General features: G+C 41.6%; 1 protein-coding gene across 4 annotated transcripts in view; it reads left to right on the plus strand.

Moving 5' to 3' along the window:
* pbx4 (pre-B-cell leukemia transcription factor 4) overlaps nt 1–26,893 on the plus strand; it is a 90,904-nt gene that overhangs the window by 49,607 nt on the left and 14,404 nt on the right. For all 4 annotated transcript variants that reach the window (XM_061982041.2, XM_061982043.2, XM_061982042.2 and 1 more), the window contains one exon: nt 25,043–25,287. In XM_061982041.2, coding sequence (XP_061838025.1) covers nt 25,043–25,287 — 245 coding nt within the window. The remainder of the gene's footprint in view (nt 1–25,042; nt 25,288–26,893) is intronic.

Below are 26,893 nucleotides of genomic sequence, written 5' to 3' on the forward strand. Positions count from 1 at the left end.
TAACAATATTAACTATATGTATTAAACATTCTTGTATTATCATTAAACACCTTTAATTTATTAACAATATTAACTATGTGTTAAACATGATTGCATTATCATTAAACACCTTTAACTTATTAACAAAAACATATATTTCATAAATAAGTAAATATAAATTATATATATGAATGAGGTAGATCCCCACGACTTGATCAATTGAAAAGTAGCTCGCCTGCAGAAAAAGTGTGAGCACCCCTGGCCTACGTTGATGTGAAGAATAAAAGCCATACACGGATGTTACTACAACAGAAAGTGACGTCTTCTAAACCCAAAGTGAAGCACAACCCCCGTTTAGTTTTTATTATTCAGAAACATTTTAAAACCTTTACAAATTAAAACAGAAGATTAACATTTAAACACTACAATACAATCATTTGGCTTTGAAGTGGCCAGAACGATATCTATTGTGTCTTTTGCCAAGGAAAGTATATTCTCTGTCTGTTATTAGAATAAAACATGATTCACATGTAATGATACCGTGATCATTTTGTTCACAGTAACCATAATATAACATTTTCTTATCGTTACATCCCAGTATGCAGCTAATGGCGGGTTGTGGATTGTGATCGCTAACTTGTACTTTATTACTTGGCAGTTGCTTTTTATTTTCAACCCCATTACGTTTAAACGACTTTGCTTTTGAAAATCTGAAACCCATATCCTGTCACATTACCGAGATGCCATCATCTATAAGTTGAATCCGTCACTTCTTCTTTTTTTAATTATTATTATTCTTTCTTTCATAAGAGCAGGAAATATGTGACCTGTCAATACTCGACCAGCATCACCCACACAGTGACCTCCGACCTCTTCATCATCTCATCTGGTCTCATTCTCAGCCTCTCGCACTGCTTTCTCCTCAAAGAAAGGTCTCTGTAATCACAGACATGTAAATATGGTCTCAGATGGATTTGCAAGTAGGTTGGTGGGAGAGTCTCGCATTCCAGCTCTTAATCCTGACTAATTAAGGATTAATTATAATTGATAGGTGCCTTCCACCCCTCTGCCGATTGTTCCAAATGGTTTGTTGGTATATTTCATGCTGCCTCAGTAATGCAGGCTTTGGCAATGGTGTAGCTCAGACCTGGGCAAATTAAGGCCATGGGGCCGCATGCAGCTTTTCAATCTGGCCCGCCGGACATTCCCAAATCATTTTTTTAGATCTTTAAGATGGAAAGTGTAGCTGCCAGTATGATGTGCAGTGATGTTTTCTAATGACCGTAAGTCTTCAACTATACAAAATATTTCAATGGTTGGAATCTGCACTTTTGCATGATATACTAGTTACTTTGGTAATCTAATAAGTTACTATGGTCATTTAATTAGTTACTATGGTAATCTAAGTCACAGCAGCTCAGACGAGGCACCAAGCAGTGTGGGCGGGGAGCGTTTCCACAGAGTGTTTCCAGAGCGGCCAGCCTGAAATGTGGGTGTCAGGGACAGACGCGGATGGAGATTTTTACAACAAAATTCTAAAGCTTAATGATATATCAGATAATAGGTGGGTTTTTTTTACCCTTCGCGTTCATATTTCGCTGTTTTTGTTGGGTTTTTCTTGCGTTTCGCTTGATTGTAAAATATGTGGATCGAGAGTGGGTGTGACGTTCTTATGTTGTCAATATTCAGGGTTTTATCGTGCATAGTTAATATTGTAAATTTATTTTCATGTACATTCTGGGCGTCTCATTCAGTAAAAAAAAATGTAAAATTCCATTCCGTTTTTAAGGCGGTCTGTCATAACATTTTTAGCATTCAATCAGACATTATTGTGAGGTTTTGTATTAGTGTTCCTAAAAATAGGACCCAAGCACACATACTGTACAGCATATTTTCACAGCTTACATCTCTATGTATGTATGTATGTTTATATATATATATATATATATATACTGTATATGTATACATAGATACTATAGATAGATATACCGGCCCCCAGACACATTTTTTTCTCTTTAAATTTGGCCCCCATAGTCAAAATAATTGCCCAGATCTGGTGTAGCTGCTTTGATTTGATTGGATTTTTGATTTTTATTAAGGATCCCCATTAGCTGGTTGCCACAACAACCCACTAGTCTTCCTGGGGTCCACAAACTCAATACAATTACAAGTAAAAGCATCAATGGTTGGAATTGGGGGTTAAATCATCAAAAATTATTCCCGGGCGCGGCCACCGCTGCTGCTCACTGCTCCCCTCACCTCCCAGGGGGTGATCAAGGGTGATGGGTCAAATGCAGAGAATAATTTTGACACGCCTAGTGTGTGTGACAATCAGTGGTACTTTAACTTTAAAAGCATATCATTATAAGTACACAATACAGAAACAAATAAAAGCATCAACAAGCAAACAATTTACAGTCACAGAATAATAATTACCATATAAATATAACTACACAATACAAAACCAAACAAAAATCATCAACAAGCCAACTTTAGTGGCCACTGCAGAGCACCACACAGTTGGCATAATTTTGTTGTTTAAAATGACAGATGTGTGCACCCATCTGCTTGCAACCATTGATCTTTGCCCATTCCTTGTTTCATACAGGTTCAAATCCCCCCGCCCCCCAAAAAAAGATTAAACTTCACATGCAGTGCATCCCTTTTCTAAATGTGTAAATTACGTAACACTTGACAAGGGAAAATTCCATGCAGTTTGGTTTGTTTTCATTAGTTTGGCTTTGAACTTAAAGAGTAACTGCATGCAGAAATGGTGGGTAAAGTAGTATTTTGATCCATGATAAATCTAATTAGCCCAGTGGTTTTATTCCTCAGAGGTATATCAACCTGTGCAGGCCAAACATGTCCTCTCAGCTCCGTGACACCATCTGACTGTGTCATAATGCTTGTTCACGTGTTATAAATGAGGGCCCGCTCGTCTGATCTATCGCTTAATTGCGGCATCATTTGCATAACAGTGCAAATTAACGACCTCTCAAACGAGCGTTCATTTTTCACAAAGTCTTTAGGAGCTCCTTAAGAGTCTGCGCTAATGAGCGCAGGAGGCAGCTGGCCTGATGAGAGTTGACTGGGAGGGGGGGGGGGGGGGGGGTCTGAGGCATACCATTGCCTCTTTCTTTTTAGGTGCTCTTCGTCGGCCTCCTCTTCCTCTTGTGACATTTCAAAATCCAGTTCTTTTCCATCTCTCCCTGTGTGCACAACTGCCCTGGACTTGGTGTTGTACTAAATATTAATTAGCTCCTCTGTCCTAGCTAGTTTATTTCGCTGGTCGACTCGAGGTATGAGCATATTAATTGATTGTTAAGGATTCAGTTAATTGTGTGTAATTGATTGGTGATTAATTGCATCTTGCAGTAATTAAGCGCACTACTTGGCTGCAACCAGTAGAGGCAACGTTCATTCACTCCAAATGAGCAAAAGCCCGTTTGGAGTGAAGAGGAGGGTATTAAATATGTGCACAGTTAATAATATGCATAGTTAGTTTCGGCACTCCTTGCGGCTTAGATTTGAATACATTTGTATTAGTCGTCATCTTTAAATGAGTATTTGAAGCTACAGGAAATAAATCAAAACCTTTTATCTAATTAAATCGATTTAATCGATTACTTTTTGCAGCCCTATTTATAATTAATTTAAATATTTATAGATATGATTACAACCAGCTATCTGCGAAATATATTTCAATACTTTTTAATATTTTAATAAATATTTCAAATTAAGAAAAATATTAAATATACGTTGTTTTTAGAGATGTCCGATATTATCGGCCGATAAATGCTTTAAAATGTAATGTCGGAAATGATCGGTATCGGTTTCAAAGTTATCGGTATCTGTTTCAAAAAGTAAAATGTATGACTTTTTAAAACGCCGCTGTGTACACGGACGTAGGGAGAAGTACAGAGCGCCAATAAACCTTAAAGGCACTGCCTTTGCATGCCGGCCCAGTCACATAATATCTACGGCTTTTCACACACACAAGTGAATGCCAAGCATACTTGGTCAACAGCCATACAGGTCACACTGAGGGTGGCCGTATAAACAACTTTAACACTGTTACAAATATGCGCCACACTGTGAACCCACACCAAACAAGAATGACAAACACATTTCGGGAGAACATCCGCACCGTAACACAACATAAACACAACAGAACAAATACCCAGAAACCCTTGCAGCACTAACTCTTCCGGGACGTTACAATATACACCCCCGCCCCAACCCCGCCCACCTCAACCTCCTCATGCTCTCTCAGGGAGAGCATGTCCCAAATTCCAAGCTGCTGTTTTGAGGCATGTTATAAAAAATAATGCACTTTGTGACTTCAATAATAAATATGGCAGTGCTATGTTGGCATTTTTTGTCCATAACTTGAGTTAATTTATTTTGGAAAACCTTGTTACATTGTTTAATGCATCCAGCGGGGCATCACAACAAAATTAGGCATAATAATGTGTTAATTCCACGACTGTATATATCGGTATCGGTTGATATCGGAATCGGTAATTAAGAGTTGGACAATATCGGAATATCGGATATCGGCAAAAAAGCCATTATCGGACATCTCTAGTTGTTGTTGTTTTTTATACCTAACCACATCCATCCATCCATCCATCCATCTTCTTCCGCTTATCCGAGGTCGGGTCGCGGGGGCAGCAGCCTAAGCAGGGAAGCCCAGACTTCCCTCTCCCCAGCCACTTCGTCCAGCTCCTCCCGGTGGATCCCGAGGCGTTCCCAGGCCAGCCGGGAGACATAGTCTTCCCAACGTGTCCTGGGTCTTCCCCGTGGCCTCCTACCGGTCGGACGTGCCCGAAACACCTCCCGAGGGAGGCGTTCGGGTGGCATCCTGACCAGATGCCCGAACCACCTCATCTGGCTCCTCTCGATATGGAGGAGCAGCGGCTTTACTTTGAGCTCCCCCCGGATGGCAGAGCTTCTCACCCTATCTCTAAGGGAGAGCCCCGCCACCCGGCGGAGGAAACTCATTTCGGCCGCTTGTACCCGTGATCTTGTCCTTTCGGTCATGACCCAAAGCTCATGACCATAGGTGAGGATGGGAACGTAGATCGACCGGTAAATCGAGAGCTTTGCCTTCTGGCTCAGCTCCTTCTTCACCACAACGGATCGATACAGCGTCCGCATTACTGAAGATGCCGCACCGATCCGCCTGTCGATCTCACGATCCACTCTTCCCTCACTCGTGAACAAGACTCCGAGGTACTTGAACTCCTCCACTTGGGGCAAGATCTCCTCCCCAACCCGGAGATGGCACTCCACCCTTTTCCGGGCGAGAACCATGGACTCGGATTTGGAGGTGCTGATTCTCATCCCAGTCGCTTCACACTCGGCTGCGAACCGATCCAGTGAGAGCTGAAGATCTTGGCCAGATGAAGCCATCAGGACCACATCATCTGCAAAAAGCAGAGACCTAATCCTGCAGCCACCAAACCAGATACCCTCAACGCCCTGACTGCGCCTAGAAATTCTGTCCATAAAGGTTATGAACAGAATCGGTGACAAAGGGCAGCCCTGGCGGAGTCCAACCCTCACTGGAAACGTGTCCGACTTACTGCCGGCAATGCGGACCAAGCTCTGACACCGATTATACAGGGAGCGAACCGCCACAATAAGACAGTCCGTTACCCCATACTCTCTGAGCACTCCCCACAGGACTTCCCGGGGTACACGGTCGAATGCCTTCTCCAAGTCCACAAAGCACATGTAGACTGGTTGGGCAAACTCCCATGCACCCTCAAGGACCCTGCCGAGAGTATAGAGCTGGTCCACAGTTCCACGACCAGGACGAAAACCACACTGTTCCTCCTGAATCCGAGGTTCGACTATCCGGCGTAGCCTCCTCTCCAGTACACCTGAATAGACCTTACCGGGAAGGCTGAGGAGTGTGATCCCACGATAGTTGGAACACACCCTCCGGTTCCCCTTCTTAAAGAGAGGAACCACCACCCCGGTCTGCCAATCCAGAGGTACCGCCCCCGATGTCCACGCGATGTTGCAGAGTCTTGTCAACCAAGACAGCCCCACAACATCCAGAGCCTTAAGGAACTCCGGGCGGATCTCATCCACCCCCGGGGCCTTGCCACCGAGGAGCTTTTTAACTACCTCGGCAACCTCAGCCCCAGAAATAGGAGAGCCCACCACAGATTCCCCAGGCCCTGCTTCCTCATAGGAAGACGTGCTGGTAGGATTGAGGAGGTCTTCGAAGTATTCTCTCCACCGATCCACAACATCCGCAGTCGAGGTCAACAGAGCACCATCCCCACCATACACGGTGTTGACACTGCACTGCTTCCCCTTCCTGAGGCGGCGGATGGTGGTCCAGAATTGCTTCGAAGCCGTCCGGAAGTCTTTTTCCATGGCCTCACCGAACTCCTCCCATGTCCGAGTTTTTGCCTCCGCGACCGCTGAAGCCGCACACCGCTTGGCCTGTCGGTACCTGTCTGCTGCGTCAGGAGTCCCATGAGCCAAAAGAACCCGATAGGACTCCTTCTTCAGCTTGACGGCATCCCTCACCGCCGGTGTCCACCAACGGGTTCTAGGATTACCGCCACGACAGGCACCAACTACCCTGCGGCCACAGCTCCAATCGGCCGCCCCGACAACAGAGGTACGGAACATCGTCCACTCGGACTCAATGTCCAGCGCCTCCCTCGTGACATGTTCAAAGTTCTTCCGGAGGTGGGAATTGAAACTCTCTCTGACAGGAGACTCTGCTAGACGTTCCCAGCAAACCCTCACAATGCGTTTGGGCCTGCCAGGTCTGTCCGGCATCCTCCCCCACCATCGCAGCCAACTCACCACCAGGTGGTGATCGGTAGAAAGCTCCGCCCCTCTCTTCACCCGAGTGTCCAAAACATGAGGCCGCAAATCCGATGACACAACTACAAAGTCGATCATGGAACTGCGGCCTAGGGTGTCCTGGTGCCAAGTGCACATATGGACACCCTTATGTTTGAACATGGTGTTTGTTATTGACAATCCGTGACGAGCACAAAAGTCCAATAACAAAACACCACTCGGGTTCAGATCCGGGCGGCCATTCTTCCCAATCACGCCTCTCCAGGTTTCACTGTCGTTGCCAACATGAGCGTTGAAGTCCCCCAGTAGAACGAGGGAATCACCCGGGGGAGCACTCTCCAGTACTCCCTCGAGTGAATCCAAAAAGGGTGGGTAATCTGAACTGCCGTTGGGCGCGTAAGCGCAAACAACAGTCAGGACCCGTCCCCCCACCCGAAGGCGGAGGGAGGCTACCCTCTCGTCCACCGGGTTGAACTCCAACGTGCAGGCTTTGAGCCGAGGGGAAACAAGAATTGCCACCCCAGCCCGTCGCCTCTCATTGCTGGCAACGCCAGAGTGGAAGAGAGTCCAGCCCCTCTCAAGAGAACTGGTTCCAGAGCCCTTGCTGTGCGTCGAAGTGAGTCCGACTATATCTAGCCGGAACTTCTCCACCTCACGCACTAGCTCAGGCTCCTTCCCCCCCAGCGAGGTGACGTTCCACGTCCCAAGAGCTAGCTTCTGTAGCCGAGGATCGGACCGCCAAGTGCCCTGCCTTCGGCTTCCGCCCAGCTCACATCGCACCCGACCTCTATGACCCCTGCTATGGGTGGTGAGCCCATTGGAGGGGGGACCCACGTTGCCTCTTCGGGCTGTGCCCGGCCGGGCCCCATGGGGACAGGCCCGGCCACCAGGCGCTCGCCATCGTGCCACACCTCCGGGCCTGGCTCCAGAGGAGGGCCCCGGTGACCCGCGTCCGGGCGAGGGAAATCTGGGTTCCTTGTTCGTGTTCTTCATAGAGGTCTTCGAGCTGCTCTTTGTCTGATCCCTCACCTAGGACCAGTTTGCCTTGGGAGACCCTACCAGGGGGCATAGAAGCCCCCGGACAACATAGCTCCTAGGATCATTGGGACACGCAAACTCCTCTACCACGTTAAGGTGGCAGCTCAGAGAGGAGACCTAACCACATTATTTCAGTAAATTGAATCAAATGTGCATCCATATTTAACACAAAAGTTTTGAGAAAAGCATTTAAAGTTTGGCTGCCTCTGTCTAAAGAATTTGCAAAAACCATTATACTTTACTATTCTGATTTCAACAAAAAATAAAAAATAAATCATATGTGTTTATGTCATTTATCCATTACTTTTTGTTGTCTGAGTGACTGGTAATTACAGTAATTAGGACTGTTGTCAATTATAGTTCAATGTAAATGCTACACAAATAAAGTCTGTTGTCCTTCTGGTTCGTATTTTACTAAGTTATTCTACCTGCACATTTTGCCTGATAACCCAAAATATGCATATTAATGATTAAGACACAGCAGATCCTCAACGATTTGAGCTTTGTGCCGATGAAGTGACAACACTAATTGATCTATCCCTCATTAGTGTTTTATGCGCTCGTGTACGTGTGTGTGTGTGTGTTTGTGCTGGAGTGCGACAGTGTTTGTGTGTAGCCGTTCAAGGCGGGGGTGAAAGAGGGACGAGGCATTGTCATCTCTCTGGCGTCCAATTCGCTTCCCTTTTTAAGTTAATTAAGTGCTGATTAATGATGTACCGGGGCTGAAGTGTAGCTCAAGGTATGAGTTGTCCAATTCTACACATATATCAGACCACGGTGTGTACACTATACATCTGAATGTGTGTTAGAGTGGAGGGCTGCGTGCAACAGGACTCTGGTGAGCTCCCCAAACAGATGCTGATTAGCGTGAGCTGCTTAAAGTAGCAATGAACATATGGATTGCTCTCATTAAGTTGACTGTACTTCACCAAAAAAAAAACTGTACTCTTTATTGACAATACATTTATTTGGAAAACAAAGCAAATGTTTATGTAAGCCCATTGTTTATGCCCTGCGTTTCTAGTAGTATGGGGAGGAACTTGTATGTAAACATTTGAACAAATACGTGACCGTGATTGCGTATTCCAAAAATCCAGTCATACAGGGTGAGTAAGTAGGTGTCCCAGGCCCAAGGGTGTTCAAACTTTTTTACACTAAGGACTGCATTCCGAGTGCATGCTGGCGATACATTTTGTACGTTGAAGACGCTCAAACCAATCCAGTGTAGGTCAATATATAAAAAGCTATCTTTAAAAAACCACAACTTTGTGTTATAGGTGATAAAGTAAATGAATGTAGTATCTAGTGGTGTACCGATTCAATATTGATGTTGGTCCCATTTTAGCAAAAAGAAACATGGATCGGATCATATCTGTTTGCATCTAAAATCTCCGATATACCGTATTTTCCGCACCATAAGCCGCCCTGGGTTATAAGCCGCGCCTTCAATGAACGGCATATTTCAAAACTTTGTCCACCTATAAGCCGCCCCGTGTTATAAGCCGCATCTAACTGCGCTAAAGGGAATGTCAAAAAAACAGTCAGATAGGTCAGTCAAACTTTAATAATATATTAAAAACCAGCGTTCTAACAACTCTGTTCACTCCCAAAATGTACGGTAATGTGCAAATGTGCAATCACAAACATAGTAAAATTCAAAATAGTGCAGAGCTAACCCTAGTGTCACAACACACAAAATAAACATAACGCTCACTTTCTGAAGTTATTCTTCATTCATAAATCCCTCGAATTCTTCTCCTTCGGTGTCCGAATTAAAAAGTTGGGCGAATACGGGATCCAAAATGGCCGGCTCCGTCTCGTCGAAGTCATCAGAGTCAATGTTGCTATTGTTGTCCAGCAGTTCCGTGAATCCTGCCTTCCGGAAAGTTCGGACCACAGTTGAGACCGATATATCCGCCCAGGCATTTACAATCCACTGGCAGATGTTGGCGTATGTCGTCCGGCGCTGTCTCCCTGTCTTAGTGGCGCAGGTCATCTTGTTGTTTCAATTCTCTTGCTGCTGCTCTATTTCCGTGTTCTACTGCGTGACTTATTGCCTTGAGTTTGAATTCTGCGTTGTACGCGTGTCTCTTAATAGGAGCCATTTTGTGGTCTTTACAGATGTAAACACACAAATGAAATGAAACGTAATATCCGCGCGCTTCTTCTTCTACGCGGGCGGGTGGTTGCTTACAGTAGAAGAAGAAGCGCTTCCTCTTCTATGGGGGCGGGTGCTTACCTTGGCGGTTGCTTACCGTAGAAGAAGAAGCGCTTCCTCTTCTACGGGGAAAAAAGATGGCGGCTGTTTACCGTAGTTGCGAGACCTAAACTTTATGAAAATGAATCTTAATATTAATCCATATATAAAGCGCACCGGGTTATAAGCCGCACTGTCAGCTTTTGAGTAAATTTGTGTTTTTTAGGTGCGGCTAATAGTGCGGAAAATACGGTAAGTGCTTTGATACAAGCATTCCCCCAGTGTGTTTACTTGTGCAAGGCTTGAGTCACAGCTAGTTTACAGCTAAATGTCTTGTGTAGCACATTGTTAAAAGGTAAACATAGTAACCATACTTGCCAACCTTGAGACCTCCGAATTCGGGAGATGGGGCTGCGGGGGTTTGGGGGTGGAGGGTTGTGGTGCAGGCAGCATACCCCTTCCCTTTCGAGCTGTCCTGGATGAAATTAAATTCTTTTTTCCAATCATTTTGGAACTTGCAAGCCTATTTCTTCTTCTTACTCGTCGTCGCCATGTCTCTTCTTCGTTCTTCTGCTTCGTCTCCTTCTCGTTGTGTGTGCAGTTGTGCACTGAGCTCCAAAAGCCGTAGATGTTATTGTAGCGTCCCGGAAGAGTTAGTGCTACAAGGGGTTCTGGGTATTTGTTCTGTTGTGTTACGGTGCGGATGTTCTCCCGAAATGTGTTTGTCATTCTTGTTTGGTGTGGGTTCACAGTGTGGCGCATATTTGTAACAGTGTTAAAGTTGTTTATATGGTGTGACATGTATGGCTGTTGACCAAGTATGCTTGCATTGACTTGTGTGTGTGTGTGTGCTTGAAATTAACGTTATCATTAAACCAGTTGCCAAATGCGTTATTTGTATACATATTATACAATTTTACATTACATTTTCAATTGTAGTATTGTTAGTAAATGATTTACTAAAAAAGAAAAACCTAATTACTTGGGACATGTGTCAAAAAGACAGCCAAAATAATTTGGTCAATGCAAATAAATCTAAGGGTAGTGTAGAAACTCACCCAATTGCAGGAAACGTAGTCTTGATTTTCAAAAATAATTTTTCGGGGTTTGCGTGGCAGCCGTTTGTGCTAATAGAAATGTTCCTAATTTTTTTTCTCAATTCTCCTCATTTTTTTTTCCTCAAAGAGTGCTCATGTAGTGATTTTCAAACCTACCTTTGTTTGCTGTGTGAGTCATTTCACTTTGTCAAGGATTTTCTAGCATTCCACACAACAAAATAATGAAAGTATACATGGTTTCTCCTGATTTTGTATGTTATCAATATTGGTATCAGCCGATCCTCAAGGCTCAAATGTCTGTATCATATCAGGAGTGAGACAGTTGTATCAGGACACCACAGGTAGTATCTGATAGTACATTCCATTGATAAAACACACCTTTTTTTAATTTTTTTTAAGATGTATCGATATATTTTTAAACAAGATATAAATAAGAAAATATAGTAATATCGATATAATTTTTTTCACGTTAAAACGACCAAAGGCTGCTTATTTGTTGTGTTCCTTGTTCTCCCCTGCTCCTCACTCCCTACCATGGGCTACTAAAACCCTCCTCTTCCTCCTTCCAAGACGTGCTTGCACGTGTAAGAACATCCATGATTGGTTGGTTGTTTACTATGATGAGTCACGATTGGTTGAGATTGGTTGAGGCCAATCAGAGGCAAGATAGGGCGGGTCATGGAACCTGGAAGGGAAATCACAACAGACATTCCAAAAGACGACGAGAGAGTCGTAGAGAAGAGCGATTTATATATTGAAAAATCTAGTGGAAGATGGCAGAGTTATTCTCTTCTTTAGATTTTTCTTTTAGCGATGTATACAACGTCCAGGAAACCCACAATGCGTTTACTTGGCCACTTTTGGACAAATGTATGCGTCTGGATAAAACATTAATTTGAGTATTTTACCACGTAAGCCCAAAATTGCACAGCTATGTTATTTATTTTACGTAGAAATAATATTTTTCTATTTTATTGACGTTATGTAATTCTGTGCTACTTAAACAGTTTATTTTCTGTGCTGTTAATACCCATCTTGACTAACTGGGTTAATAAAAGTGCCAGTACAGTTGTCATTCACTTCAATTTCACTGAATATCGCGCAAAAATGAATATCTTTTCATGGATACTTTCACCGGAAAATATATCGAGATATATATTAGTTTAAGTAAAAATTAAGGGTGTAACGGTACGTGTATTTGTATTGAACCGTTTCGGTACGGGGGGTTCGGTTTGGAACGGAGGTGCACCGAACGAGTTTACACACGGACATATTAAGTTGCGCACCGCACGTTGTGTAAAGAATGCACACCGAGGCACAACACACGGCATGCTAGCAATGACCGGGCTACTACAAAATGCAAAAAGCCAGCGCTGGAAGACCCTCTTGCCTCGTAAAGATCTCCCGTTTGGGAACCTTTCGGCTTCGCGGTGCGATACAACAATGGATAACATCGCTTCAACGAAGATAAAGACGAGCGTGGTACAAACACCGCATTCAAGCAGCCTCTCCTCGGCGAGTCAGGCAGGGCTAAAGCAATAACAAATGCCGTTGATGTTTTTATAGCAGCAGATTTAAGACCATATTGCATTAAAAACTAGATTTTGACCAACTTCTATGGTGGAAGAACAATGAGCCCACATATCCTCTTACTGCCAAGTTAGCCAGGCACTACCTCGCCATACCTGCTACCTCCGTGCCCAGTGAAAGGGTATTTTCCACAGCTGGAGACATTGTAACTGCAAGCAGGTCTGCTCTTTCTGCAGACAATGTGGATAAACTGATTTTTCTGGCAAAAAACATGAAAATTGAGTGAAAGTCACTAGGGTTAAAGGCCGGGGGGGGGAAGAAAAGTTAATCTGAGGCTGAGTTGACTTGAAACTGTTTAATGTTGCACTTTTTGTATGTAGAAGACATGTCATTTTATTTAATCTGAGCAACAACTTGAAGCAGTTTAATGTTGCACTTTATATGTAGAAAGGTTTTGTTAAGAAACCAATTCTGAGCCTCATCTTATTAGGGCCCGCATGGCCCATTGTAAAAGGACTCCCTTTGGGAGTCCTTTTACAATGGGACATAAGGACCTATTGTTTTTCTAAGGTTTTATTATTATTCCGCCGCCTCTTTGAGCACTAATTTGACCCACTTAACATGCTTCAAAACACACCATATTTGACCCACACATCAGGACCTGCGAAAATTGCCTTTCAATAAAAAAAACGAACCCCAAAACTCAAAATTGCGCTCTAGCGCCCCCTAGAAAGAAAACTGCTTATAACTCCCAGTACGAATGTTGTAGAGACATGAAACAAAAACCTCTATGTAGGGCTCACTTAGCCCTACTTTTCATTAATTAATTTCCTCGGGCAAAAATCAACAGGAAGTTGGCAATTCCCCCTTCAAGACAAAAATGTACTAAAAACAGTCACTTTTGCCTCTTTGAGCTGTAATTTGACCCCCTTAACATGCTTCAAAACTCACCGAACTGAACACACACATCAGGACTGGCAAAAATTGCGATCTAATAAAAAAACCTAACCCCAAATCTCAAAATTGCGCTCTAGCGCAATTTTTGAATAAAACGCAGAAAAAACTGCTCCTCGGAAGAAAAAAATGACAAAACTGCCTGTAACTCCCACTGGGAAGGTCGGAGAGACATGAAACAAAAACCTCTATGTAGGTCTCACTTAGACCTACATTTCATAAATTGACAACCCCCAGCAAAAATCAACAGGAAGTTTGCTATTCCCCCTTCAAAACAAAATGTTTGTAAAAACCGGTCACCTTTCTTCAAAATCTATCTCCTCTGAGCGCGTTTGTCGTTTCGGCTTCAAACTAACACAGGAGAGAGATTAAACCCTTGTGATTAAAAGTATAGATGGGCTTTTTAATAACTACTCCGGTTTTGATTTTATGACCCTTCAAAGACCCGCTGCGCTGATGCTGCTGCGCTGCTGTTTTTTTAAGATGGCTGCTTAAAAGCAGGAAGCACCAGCGTGCCCACACAATGCAGACAAGGTAGGTACACTAGACAAAAGTATTGGAACAATTCTGACTAAAAGTAGACAAAAGTTTTGGGACACTTATGACTACCAATGGACAAAGGTATTGGGACAGTTAGGACTAAAAGTAGACAACAGTATTGGGAAACTTAGGACTACCACTGGACAAAAGTATTGGGACACCTACACTGGCCAAAAGTATTGGGACACTTAGGACTACAACTTGACAAAAGTATTGGGACACTTAGGACTAAAACTGGACAATAGTATTGGGACACTTAGGACTAGCACCTTCCAAATACGCGGGCCCGACCAATGCTGCTTGCAGCTTTAATTTAGTTTATATTTGATCTTTGTTGACTGTTATAACCCTGGCAATGGACCCTGTGTGTATATCTATGTTATTGTTATGCTTACCATTCATGACTGCCTGCTGTTGCACTGATCAGCCTAGTGGTGGCTCACATCCATCACACACAGAGCTATTTTAAAGCAATGTTAAAAGGATAAAGCCATTGTTTACAAATGTTGGTAAATAAATAACCAGAAAATGTATATTTTGTTGTTTTCTTACTGTACCGAAAATGAACCAAACCGTGACCTCTAAACCGAGGTACGTACCGAACCGAAATTTTTGTGTACCGTACACCCTTAGTAAAGTTATCGAGATATACTTTTTCGTCCATATCGCCCAGCCCTAATTCCAGCAAAATATTGGAACGGGTAAAGCTATCTATGCACAAAAGTACCGTATTTTTCGGACTATAAGTCGCAGTTTTTTTTATAGTTTGGCCGGGGGTGCGTCTTATACTCAGGAGCGACTTATGTGTGAAATTAACAAATTACCGTAAAATATCAAATAATATTATTTATCTCATTCACGTAAGAGACTAGACGTATAAGATTTCTTGGGATTTAGCGATTACGAGTGCCAGATTGTTTGGTAAACGTATAGCATGTTCTATATGTTATAGTTATTTGAATGACTCTTACCATAATATGTTACGTTAACATACCAGTTGGTTTTTTATGCCTCATATAACGTACACTTATTCAGCCTGTTCACTATTCTTTATTTATTTTATATTGCCTTTCAAATGTCTTCTTGGTGTTGGGTTTTATCAAATAAATTTCCCCCAAAAAATGCGACTTATATACGGTTTTTTTCATTCTTTATTATGCATTTTCGGCCGGTGTGGCTTATACTCCGGAGCGACTTATACTATAAAAATATGGTACTTATTTTAAGGTATTTTTGGGTTCATTGAGGTTAGTTTTCTTGTTCTATTGGCAGATAATTTTGCTTAGTTCAAATAAAATACCCCTAATTTTTGTATTTTTGATTGATTGATTGATTGAATTATTTATTTCAAACCTGCTCAGTATAATAACACACAATTTTTTTAAATTTTTTTTTTTACACTTTGGTGGGGACATTTATGCAAGGCTTTAAATTGCCTTTCAAATGTCTATTCTTGGTGTTGGCTTTTATCAAATACATTTCCCCCAAAAATGCGACTTATACTCCAGTGCGACTTATATATGTTTTTTTCCTTCTTTATTATGCATTTTCGTCCGGTGCGACTTATACTCCGGAGCGACTTATACTCCGAAAAATACGGTTGTTCGTTTTGGTACGCCTCATTACAATTAGAGTTCATTTGAGCAACAATTGGCTATGAAAAATATTTAATAGCTGTGCAGCACTTTTTCAATAGTATACGGTAAACTTGCACTTTATATCTTTTCAAAAGAATACATATTATTATAGCATGTCCCAATTCTCTTTATCTGTGTGAAGAAAGGCTAAGTGATGCATTCTCCCTTTCTGGCACGTCTCTATCCTGGATTCTTTATATTTTCTGTAACCGCTCAGTGTCTCTCCCTTTGCACACACACACACACACATCTATCCTGTGACTCCTTTTTTGCAATTCTCCTTGGTTCTCCTTCCACCCTCCCCTCTCTCTCTCTCCTCACCTTTTTTTCCTTCTTCCTCCCCTTCCCCTATCCTTCTCTCCCGCTCCCTTGCTCTCTCCCAGTGAAAGGCTGAGAATACCCAAGGGAGCTGATGCAATTAAAATGCTAATCCTGTCTGTCTACAGAGAGAGGGAGAGAGGGGGGGGTGGGGGGCTGACAGCATGAGGGATTGCGGCTCACATGGAGAACTCGACTGAAATGGAGAACAGAGGGGGGGTGCGCTGAAAGGGAGAGGGGGGAGGGGATGTGTGTTGAGGGGGAGACGGAGTGAAAAAGGGGATGCTAGCGAGGGGAAAGACAGACAAGGATAAAGCTTGTGCTGTGAGCTGAGCAATGATATACTGACTGCGTTTAAGTCTTATCTGTCCCTCTGTGTGGACGGTTAATGTACATCACACCACAGTATTGCTTACGCTCCTCACCCGTTACTTACTTACTTACAGCAGCCTGGCGTTGGCGTCGTCACAGCTTCCACACTGGCAGGACCGAAATGAGAATGATTATGTATGCAGTGAAAAGCCCAGCTGGATCGCCTGAATATTTCATAGTATATGTTGCTCGCTCCATCTCTCGGTGCCACCGCAGCCCGGCGAGTGTGGGAAAGTGTGCAAAGTACTGTGGGGCCCCGGCGAATTTATAAGAGCGGCGCATCTAATTAACGACAACAGCTTACCTGTCGAGTCAGTTTGGCGGGAGTGACGTTGTCTTTCTCCATCACATGCACCGAGGGTGTCCAACATACAGAAAAACTGAAAGATTAAATGCTTCAAGTGGTAATAAAGATGCTAAAACTAGAGATGTTCGGTAATGGCTTTTTTGCTGATATTCCGATATTGTCCAACTCTTAATTACCGATTCCGATATCAACCGATATATACAGTCGTGGAATTAACACATTATTATGCCTAATTTTGTTGTGATGCCCCGCTGGATGCATTAAACAATGTAACAAGGTTTTCCAAAATGAATCAACTCAAGTTATGGAAAAAAAAATGCCAACATGGCACTGCCATATTTATTATTGAAGTCACAAAGTGCTTTTTTTTTTTTAACATGCCTCAAAACAGCAGCTTGGAATTTGGGACATGCTCTCCCTGAGAGAGCATGAGGAGGTTGAGGTGGGGGAGGGGGGGTTTTCAGGGGGTAGCGGGGGTGTATATTGTAGCGTCCCGGAAGAGTTAGTGCTGCAAGGGATTCTGGGTATTTGTTCTGTTGTGTTTATGTTGTGTCACGGTGCAGATGTTCTCCCGAAATGTGTTTGTCATTCTTGTTTGGTGTGGGTTCACAGCGTGGCGCATATTTGTAACAATGTTAAAGTTGTTTATACGGCCACCCTCAATGTGACCTGTATGGCTGTTGACCAAGTATGTGTTGCATTCACTTGTGTGTGTGAAAAGCCGTAGATATTATGTGATTGGGCCGGCACGCAAAGGCAGTGCCTTTAAGGTTTATTGGCACTCCGTACAGCGGCGTTTTAAAAAGTCATAAATTTTACTTTTTGAAACCGATACTGATAATTTCTGATATTACATTTTAAAGCATTTATGGGCCGATGTTATCGGACATCTCTAGTTACAACGGTATTGTTTAATGTGCTCAAAAAGTACTTATACACACACTAAAATCTTTTAACAAAGTTTTTTTTTTTATTGTTTATGTAAATGTAGGACCGTAGGGCGCACTATTTTTGATCCTTTTCATATATTAGGCGCACCGGATTATAGGGCGCATTAAAAGAGTCTTTTTTTCTTTTCTAAATGTAATAGACTTCCTTGTAGTCTGAATAACATGTAATGGTGGTTCTTTGGTCAAAATGTTGCATAGATGATGTTTTACAGATCATCTTCAAGCCGCTTTCCGACAGTCTACCGTAGAAACATCTCTGTCTCGTAATCTGAGTAAAGAACGATCATCTGTTTTAAGAGAGCACAGCTTGAATACAATTGAATAACTTAATTGCTCAGACAGCAATGTGTTTATATACTTTCAGATTGGCATATGTCCTTTCGTAATGGTTAAAAATGTTAGGTCTCTTGTTTTCATTTTAGCCAGCGAGCTGGCGCTAGTCAGATTGTAAGTTTATCAAAGTGCAGTTATTCATCACGGTTTTTCAAACCTTTTTATTTAAAATGTTAATACTAATCGTTGGCAGTTTTACCGCGGTCATTATTAATACTGTTTATCATTACATCCCTAGTTCTGTCACTTGCAACTTTTTTTTTTATCCCCATTGTGGCTTATTTTGCAGTCAGTGTTGTTACTCTACGCAATTTTTTTTGTTAAACAGTCAAAAGTCGGGTCTTCTGGAAGATTTCATAAGTATTTATTTAAAACTGGTCAAAGGGCAAGGTAACAGCGTTGGTCTCACTCCCGCAAAAGCATTGTCAAGCAGTCCGTATTGCGTACGATCAGCACCAAGAGCGAACTTCTGCAAAACTGAGCCTAAGAGTGCTCACAAAGGTGGTGGCCAGTCCAAAAAAAAAGGGACACGCTTGAGTTGTTCCATTCATTGATGAGGGGAATTATGTCAAAAGAATGTGTAGCTAATTACAATAAATAGAAATTATAAATATTGGAGTCAAGTTCCTCCTTTTTAAGACTTTAACTTATGTATTGTTCTTTCTTTAGGGGTTGAACATGGGTTACATTTGGAGTTGCCATTTTTTCAGCCCTGTACCAGTGGTTAGACCCACCAAAACACGTATGAAAATCCCCAAAACAAGAAACAGTAGTCAGGCAGAATGAAAGCCGCAGATGGCAGCTGAATATATATACGTATGTATGTGTGTGTGTGTGTATGTTCTTTCAAATGAATTTCAAAACAAATGTGTGAATTTAAGTCATACTTGCCAACCTTGAGACCTCCGATTTCGGGAGGTGGGGGGCGTGGTCGGGGGTGGGGCGGGGGGCGTTGTTGGGGGCGTGGTTAAGATATATATATATAAGAAATACTTGACTTTCAGTGAATTCTAGCTATATATATATATATATATATATATATATATATATATATATATATATATAGGGACGGCGTGGCGCAGTGGAAGAGTGGCCGTGCGCGACCCGAGGGTCCCTGGTTCAATCCCCACCTAGTACCAACCTCGTCATGTCCGTTGTGTCCTGAGCAAGACACTTCACCCTTGCTCCTGATGGGTGCTGGTTAGCGCCTTGCATGGCAGCTCCCTCCATCAGTGTGTGAATGTGTGTGTGAATGGGTAAATGTGGAAGTAGTGTCAAAGCGCTTTGAGTACCTTGAAGGTAGAAAAGCGCTATACAAGTACAACCCATTTATTTATTTATTTATATATATATATATATATATATATATATATATATATATATATATATATATATATATATATATATAAAAGAAATACTTGAATTTCAGTGTTCATTTATTTACACATATACACACACATAACACTCATCTACTCATTGTTGAGTTAAGGGTTGAATTGCCCATCCTTGTTCTATTCTCTGTCACTATTTCAGAACACACACATTAAACAAATATACATTATAAAATCAATAAGAAAACGGGAGCTCTAATTTGGGAGTCTGAATTAGGATCAGAAGTTCCTATATAAACATTGCGCACTCACGTCGCCTTTTTGTATTGATTACTGCAGCTGTGCACTGGATTCATTCACAAATACAAACTACAACTCACAAACACTTTAGAGTTAAACTTATAAAGATCACATGGATATTATTCAGTGAGTTGATTCACCAAAACTAACCTGTTATACAGGAGGAAAAAGCACACAGGACGTTTCAATTGTTCACAGACTGGTCGCGCTCATCAGAATGACAAGACACTTCCTGTCTGCAGGTGATAGCATTCAATTGGGAAGAAACGCCCTACTGCCCCCTACTGACCAATGTGAATACTGATAAATATGTAATGACAGCTCCAAAAACGAATTCAAACCACAAAATAAAATAAATAAATCAACACAAAAATGTGACACATTATGGGTGGGTCACATATGCATGTACAGTAGATGGCAGTATTGTCCTGTTTAAGAGTGTCACAACATTGCTGTTTACGGCAGACGAACTGCTTTACGGTAGACGAAAACTTGACTGCTGTTGTTGTGTGTTGTTACCGCGCTGGGAGGACGTTAATGAAACTGCCTAACAATAAACCCACATAAGAAACCAAGAACTCGCCCTCGATCATTAGCTGTTTATATTGTGGGAAAGCGGACGTGTGAACAGGCTGTCAACACGTCACTCAGGTCCGCATGGAGCTGGAGGGGGCGTGGCCTCCAGCTCCGCCTGAATTTCGGGAGATTTTCGGGAGAAAATTTGTCCCTGGAGAGGCGCTGAATTTCGGGAGTCTCCCGGAAAATCCGGGAGGGTTGGCAAGTATGATTTAAGTGTATAATCTCTGTAATATTTGAACAGCGGAATTCTTCGTTTGGGCATTTAATTCCGTGGGATGATACGCACGGAAGCAGATGCAATGTTCAGGCAAAAAATTTGCTTTGAAAACTGAGCGACCACTCTATATGTTAAGCTATCTACATCTTAACTTTGTGTTATAGGTGACTTTTTAGGATTTGTTTGGTTTTACAACATGTTGTGAGCCAACAAATAAGGAGTTGTGGACACCCCTGCCATATACCGCTGTGGATGAGGTAGAAAGTATAGTTGCAACAAGTGATAGAAAAAAAGCCACAACTTTTTGTCCATAATCCATACAAGTGCACAATCCCAACTCATCCCAGCAGCTGCTACAAGACTGTGCTTGAGTGCAATTGTAGGTAATCACGGCTTAATTGGACTAATTAGGGGAATGTAGGGGCATTAGGCTACAGCTGGGGGCCATAATGAGGTGGGAGGGGTGGGTGAAAAGCTTTAGGAGGCACAGTTGCCCTCTGCACTGTACAGTACAGGCCAAAAGTTTGGACACACCCTCTCATTCAATGCGTTTTCTTTATTTTCATGACTATTTACATTGTAGATTGTCACATCAAAACTATGAATGAACACATGTGGAGTTATGTACTTAACAAAAAAAAAGGTGAAATAACTGAAAACATGTTTTATATTCTAGTTTCTTTAAAATAGCCACTCCTTGCTCTGATTACTGCTTTGCACACTCTTGGCATTTTCTCGATGAGCGTCTGCCGCTACTTTATCGCTGCTTTCCAAACGTTAAAAATGGTTATACTTTTATCCAACGGACCAATATTTAAACAAAACAAAAAAAATCTAAACATTAACCACACTTTAGATAAATGACACAATATGTTACTGCATATGTCAGCAGACTAACTAGGAGCCTTTGTTTGTTTACTTACTACTAAAACACAAGTTGTCTTGTTTGTTCACTATTCTATTTAAGGACAACATTGCAATAAGAAAAATGTTTAATGCACCCTAAGATTTTTTGTTACAATAAAGCTAATAATGACATTTTTTGTGGTCCCCTTTTATTTAGAAAAGTACCGAAATATTTTGGTACCAGTACCAAAATATTGGTATCTGGACAACACTACATGCATGATAACGTCACTAAAATTCCCCATAGAGCATACTTGCCAACCTTGAGACCTCCATTTCGGGAGGTGGGGGGTGGGGGCGTGGTCGGGGGTGGGGCGGGGCGTGGTTAAGAGGGGAGGAGTATATTGACAGCTAGAATTCACCAAGTCAAGTATTTAATACATATATATATATACATATATATATATACATATATAATATATATATCTACATCCTGAAAATATGCAAACAAAACTGTGTTTCGATAATTGATACTTCAAACTTGCATAAATAAATATTAAGGAATATAACATAACTTGGTTTCTGAGAGCTTCAAAATGTAATGAATAAAATGCTAAAGTTGTTGATAAACAAACATTTATTTTAATAATTAAATATGGTCATTTTAAATGAATTATTATTATAATTTAAAATGAATTATTTCAAATCTGTTTATTTTACTGTATAATTCTATGGCTGGATGTAATAAGGAGTCAGAAAAAATACAAATAAAAATACAATTAATTTGGATGTTTTTAGCAAAATATAGTAAAAATGTATTTAGTTATTTTTTTTAAAATTTATAAATATATAAGATAAACATAATAATACAATTTGTCTCTAGTCTGGATGATTTAGTTCTTGTCACCCTGTTGTCCTCTCGTCGTGAAAAAAGGCTGTCCTCACTCAGGTCCTCATGGAGCTGGAGGGGGCGTGGCCTCCAGCTCCGGCTGAAAATCGGGAGATTTTCGGGAGAATATTTGTCCCGGGAGGTTTTCGGGAGAGGCGCTGAATTTCGGGAGTCTCCCGGAAAATTCGGGAGGGTTGGCAAGTATGCCATAGAGTCAAAACCTGCATTATGCTCATGTCATATAATTAATGTGATCGCTCCTTTCACGTTTTCTGAAGGAAATCAATAGAAAAGTACAAAATAATTAAGAGAGCATACAGTACAGGTCAAAAGTTTGGATCCACCTTCTCATTCAATGCGTTTTCTTTATTTCCATGACTATTTACATTGTAGATTGTCACATCAAAACTATGAATGAACACATGTGGAGTTATGTACTTAACAAAAAAAGGTGAAATAACTGAAAACATGTTTTATATTCTAGTTTCTTCAAAATAGCCACCCCTTGCTCTGATTACGGCTTTGCACACTCTTGGCATTCTCTGGATGAGCTTCAAGAGGTAGTCACCTGAAATGGATTTCACTCATCAGGGTTGATTAGTGGAATTTCTTTCTTTATCAATGGGGTTGGGACCATCGGTCGTGTTTTGAATGAGAAGGTTTGGCCTGTACTATACATCAGCTGTATTTCTCTCTGAGTGGGCAGTAAAAGATAACCCCTGGCCTCCCTCTCATGATGGACATTCAACCTGGTCCGCAGCACTTTCATGTGCTGGCATGGAAATTGCGTCCACTTTGTCCGTACAACAGGTCCAAAAGAGAGTACCCTTTAGTCCGTAAGTTGTTGTTTATGTGGCTAAGTAGTGAAGACGACTGGTGGTGAATGGCTGCAAGGGAGGAAAAAAGTGGAGGGAAAATGACGGGCGAATCAGGGTCATTAGTTCAGGCGGCAGGGTCTGCTGCATTCCTGAGCCCTAAGATGGGGGAGCAGCAAAGCAGGAATGTGCCTTGGAAAGAGAAGAGACCTAAGCGGAGGGGAAGAAACAGGCAAGAAGGAACAAGAAAGAACGGAGAGAGAGGGGGAAGAAAGGGAGGGAGTTAGACGGTTTGCTACAAATGGTGGAACACACTCATTTATCAAACCAAGGTTAGGGGGGTGGAAAAAAAGCATAAAACTCATCTGCTCTGTCTTTTGCATCTAGAATGTTAGCGGGGAACTTTTCCTAACCGACCACATTTGCAGTGGAAGCGCTAACCTGTTTTTCCATGTCGCCCTCGACACAATGACTCACAACACGGCTATTGTCTGTGCGAGGCAGAGAGGCTTTCAATGAGTCGACTTTGTGCACCCTGCAACCCTTGACTTGACTAGCGTAATTCTTCAGGGAGGACTAACACTACACCGTTTCCTGCGGCTTTAATTGTGTCATCCATTGAGAAAAAATAAATACATATAGCCTGGATTATGAAGATAAACATTTTTGTGCACTGCAAAAAGTCAGTGTTCAAAAACAAGAAGAAAAAAATACAAAAATGAGGGGTATTTTATTTGAACTAAGCAAAATTATCTGCCAATAGAACAAGAACATTTGGCTTGTCAAGACTTTCCAAAACAAGTAAAATTAGCTAACCTCAATGAACCCAAAAATACCTTTAAAATAAGTATATTCTCACTAATAACGTATGAGTACGTATTTTCTATTGTTTCATTGAAAATAAAACAGCAAAGTCCGTTTGGCTGTCATCTGTTTTAATATGACACATAATTGTGTCAAAGTCATGATTTTTATTTTTATTTTTACATGCTTGAAATAATAAATTATTACTTTAAAAAAGTAGTTTTATACTTGTGAGTGTTGATGACACAGCTTTGCAACAGTTGATATTCTAGTTTCAAGCATGTTTTACTCAATATAGGTCATCAAATCTCAGCAACAAGCTTTAATATCTTACTTCGAAAATTTAGGACCAAAACCCTTAAAACAAGTAAAACACTAACATAAAATCTGCTTAGTGAGAAGAATTATCTTATCAGACAGAAAATAAGCAAATATCACCCTTATTTGAGATATTTCATCTTACTTAGATTTCAGTTTTTGCAGTGTGTCGCTGATTAATTGCCGGATGACACTAAACTCATTGGTCATTGAAAAATTGTGTTGGCGTTTAATGCAATTGTCCTGATTTAATAAAAACTGTCTGCAATCTCACTTTGACGCATTAGCCCTCAAATCCAAATGACTCAAGTAAACACACACGGTAAGAGGGAATGTTTCCGTCTTCATTGACTCCATTAGTACATACTGCTTTCATCTACTTCATGTGTGTACACAGCACAGACTTCTCTTACCTGTTTTCAAATGGGGTGAAATGTTAGAGGGGGTAAAAGACAGTTGTCTCCCTCCAGAAAGTTTGCACTAAGAGAGTGTTATCTGGAGGTTTGTATATGTGTGAAAGAGAGATGAGAGCGGGGCTGCGGGCTGACAGAGGTCCTGGTATAATACAGTGGTGGAGAGCAGCAACTGATAACTATACTTATGGCCACTGGGGCTCATGGTGACAGCACATGCACTCCCATTACTGCTCCCATGCCTCATGCCCTTATCTCTGGCAGCCTGCCACCGAGGGACCACACTGCCCTCTGCTGTGCATCCTGAGCAAGCTGAGGCTCATTGCGTATTCAGTGGTTGCATCCCCTCGACTGGGTTTTGACAGAGCCGCACCTCCTTTTGAATTTCAGTTCATCCTCCAGTGCGCTGGCAGAGAGAGGGTTCTTTTTTTTTGCAAGAACTTCAATCACTTGACCCAACCACTTTCCTTTTCTCCCCTCCAGTGCTGAGTATACGAGGTGTGCAGGAGGAAGACCCTCCGGATCCCCAGATCATGCGGCTGGACAACATGCTTCTGGCGGAGGGCGTGTCAGGGCCGGAGAAGGGCGGGGGGTCGGCTGCGGCGGCCGCGGCAGCAGCGGCGGCAGGGGGCTCGCCCACGGACAGCAGCATCGAACACTCCGACTACAGAGCTAAGCTGGCCCAAATTCGCCAGATATACCACTCGGAGCTGGAGAAGTATGAGCAGGTGTGGTCCTCAGGCTACTTTTAACTAATCCATTAAATGTGTCTTGTTGAACTGAATACATTGATATAAGTACATTTTAAGGGGCTGTTGGCCAAAGGGGGCTCTTGTTCCACAACATAAACTATGCCCCACTTATACCCGTATACAGCAAAAGAATAACATTATGTTGGAAAAGTATTTAATAGAATATCCGTAGTACCGTGATTTTGGTCCCCCGACTGACAGGCGGCTAGCAGGTAACTGTGTATGTCCATACACTACAAAAAGTCAGTGTTCAAAAACAAGAAAAGAAAATACAAAAATGAGGGTTATTTTATTTGAACTAAGCAAAATTATCTGCCAATACAACAAGAAAATTCGGCTTGTCAAGACTTTCCAAAACAAGTAAAATTAGCTAACCTCAATGAACCCAAAAATACCTTAAAATAAGTACCATATTTTTCGGAGTATAAGTCGCTCCGGAGTATAAGTCGCACCGGCCGAAAATGCATAATAAAGAAGGAAAAAAAACGTATATAAGTCGCATTTTTGGGGGAAATTTATTTGATAAAAGCCAACACCAAGAAGACATTTGAAAGGCAATATAAAATAAATAAAGAATAGTGAACAGGCTGAATAAGTGTACGTTATATGAGGCATAAATAACCAAATGAGAACGTGCCTGGTATGTTAACGTAACATATTATGGTAAGAGTCATTCAAATAACTATAACATGTAGAACATGCTATACGTTTACCAAACAATCTGTCACTCCTAATCGCTAAATCCCATGAAATCTTATACGTCTAGTCTCTTACGTGAATGAGCTAAATAATATTATTTGATATTTTACAGTAATGTGTTAATTTCACTCGTGAGTATAAGTCGCACCCAACTTATAGTCCAAAAAATACGGTACTTTTGTGCATAGATAGCTTTACCCGTTCCAATATTTTGCTGGAATTAGGGCTGGGCGATATGGACGAAAAAGTACATCTCGATAACTTTACTAAGGGTGTACGGTACACAAAAATTTCGGTTCAGTACGTACCTCGGTTTAGAGGTCACGTTTTGGTTCATTTTCGGTACAGTAAGAAAACAACAAAATATACATTTTCTGGTTATTTATTTACCAAAATTTGTAAACAATGGCTTTATCCTTTTAACGTAGCTTTAAAATAGTATATTATTATGGTAAGAGTCATTCAAATAACTATAACATGTAGAACATGCTATACGTTTACCAAACAATCTGTCACTCCTAATCGCTAAATCCCATGAAATCTTATACGTCTGGTCTCTTACATAAATGAGCTAAATAATATTATTTGATATTTTACGGTAATGTGTTAATAATTTCACACATAAGTCGCTCTTGAGTAAAAGTCGCACCCCCCCAAACTATGAAAAAAACTGTGACTTATAGTCTGAATAATACGGTATATTCTCACTAATAACAAGTGCACTTTTCTTGGTAGAAAAAAAAAGAGACCTTTTTGCTCAATATGTTGAAAAATATTCTTAAATCAATGAAATGCTAGTGCCTCATCATCATGATTTGTTTTTTCATGCTTGAAGTAAGAAATTATTACTTTAAAAAAGTAGTTTTATACTTGTGAGTGTTGA

This window comes from Nerophis lumbriciformis, linkage group LG24, assembly GCF_033978685.3.
Source record: "Nerophis lumbriciformis linkage group LG24, RoL_Nlum_v2.1, whole genome shotgun sequence".
NCBI classification, from domain to species: Eukaryota; Metazoa; Chordata; class Actinopteri; order Syngnathiformes; family Syngnathidae; genus Nerophis; species Nerophis lumbriciformis.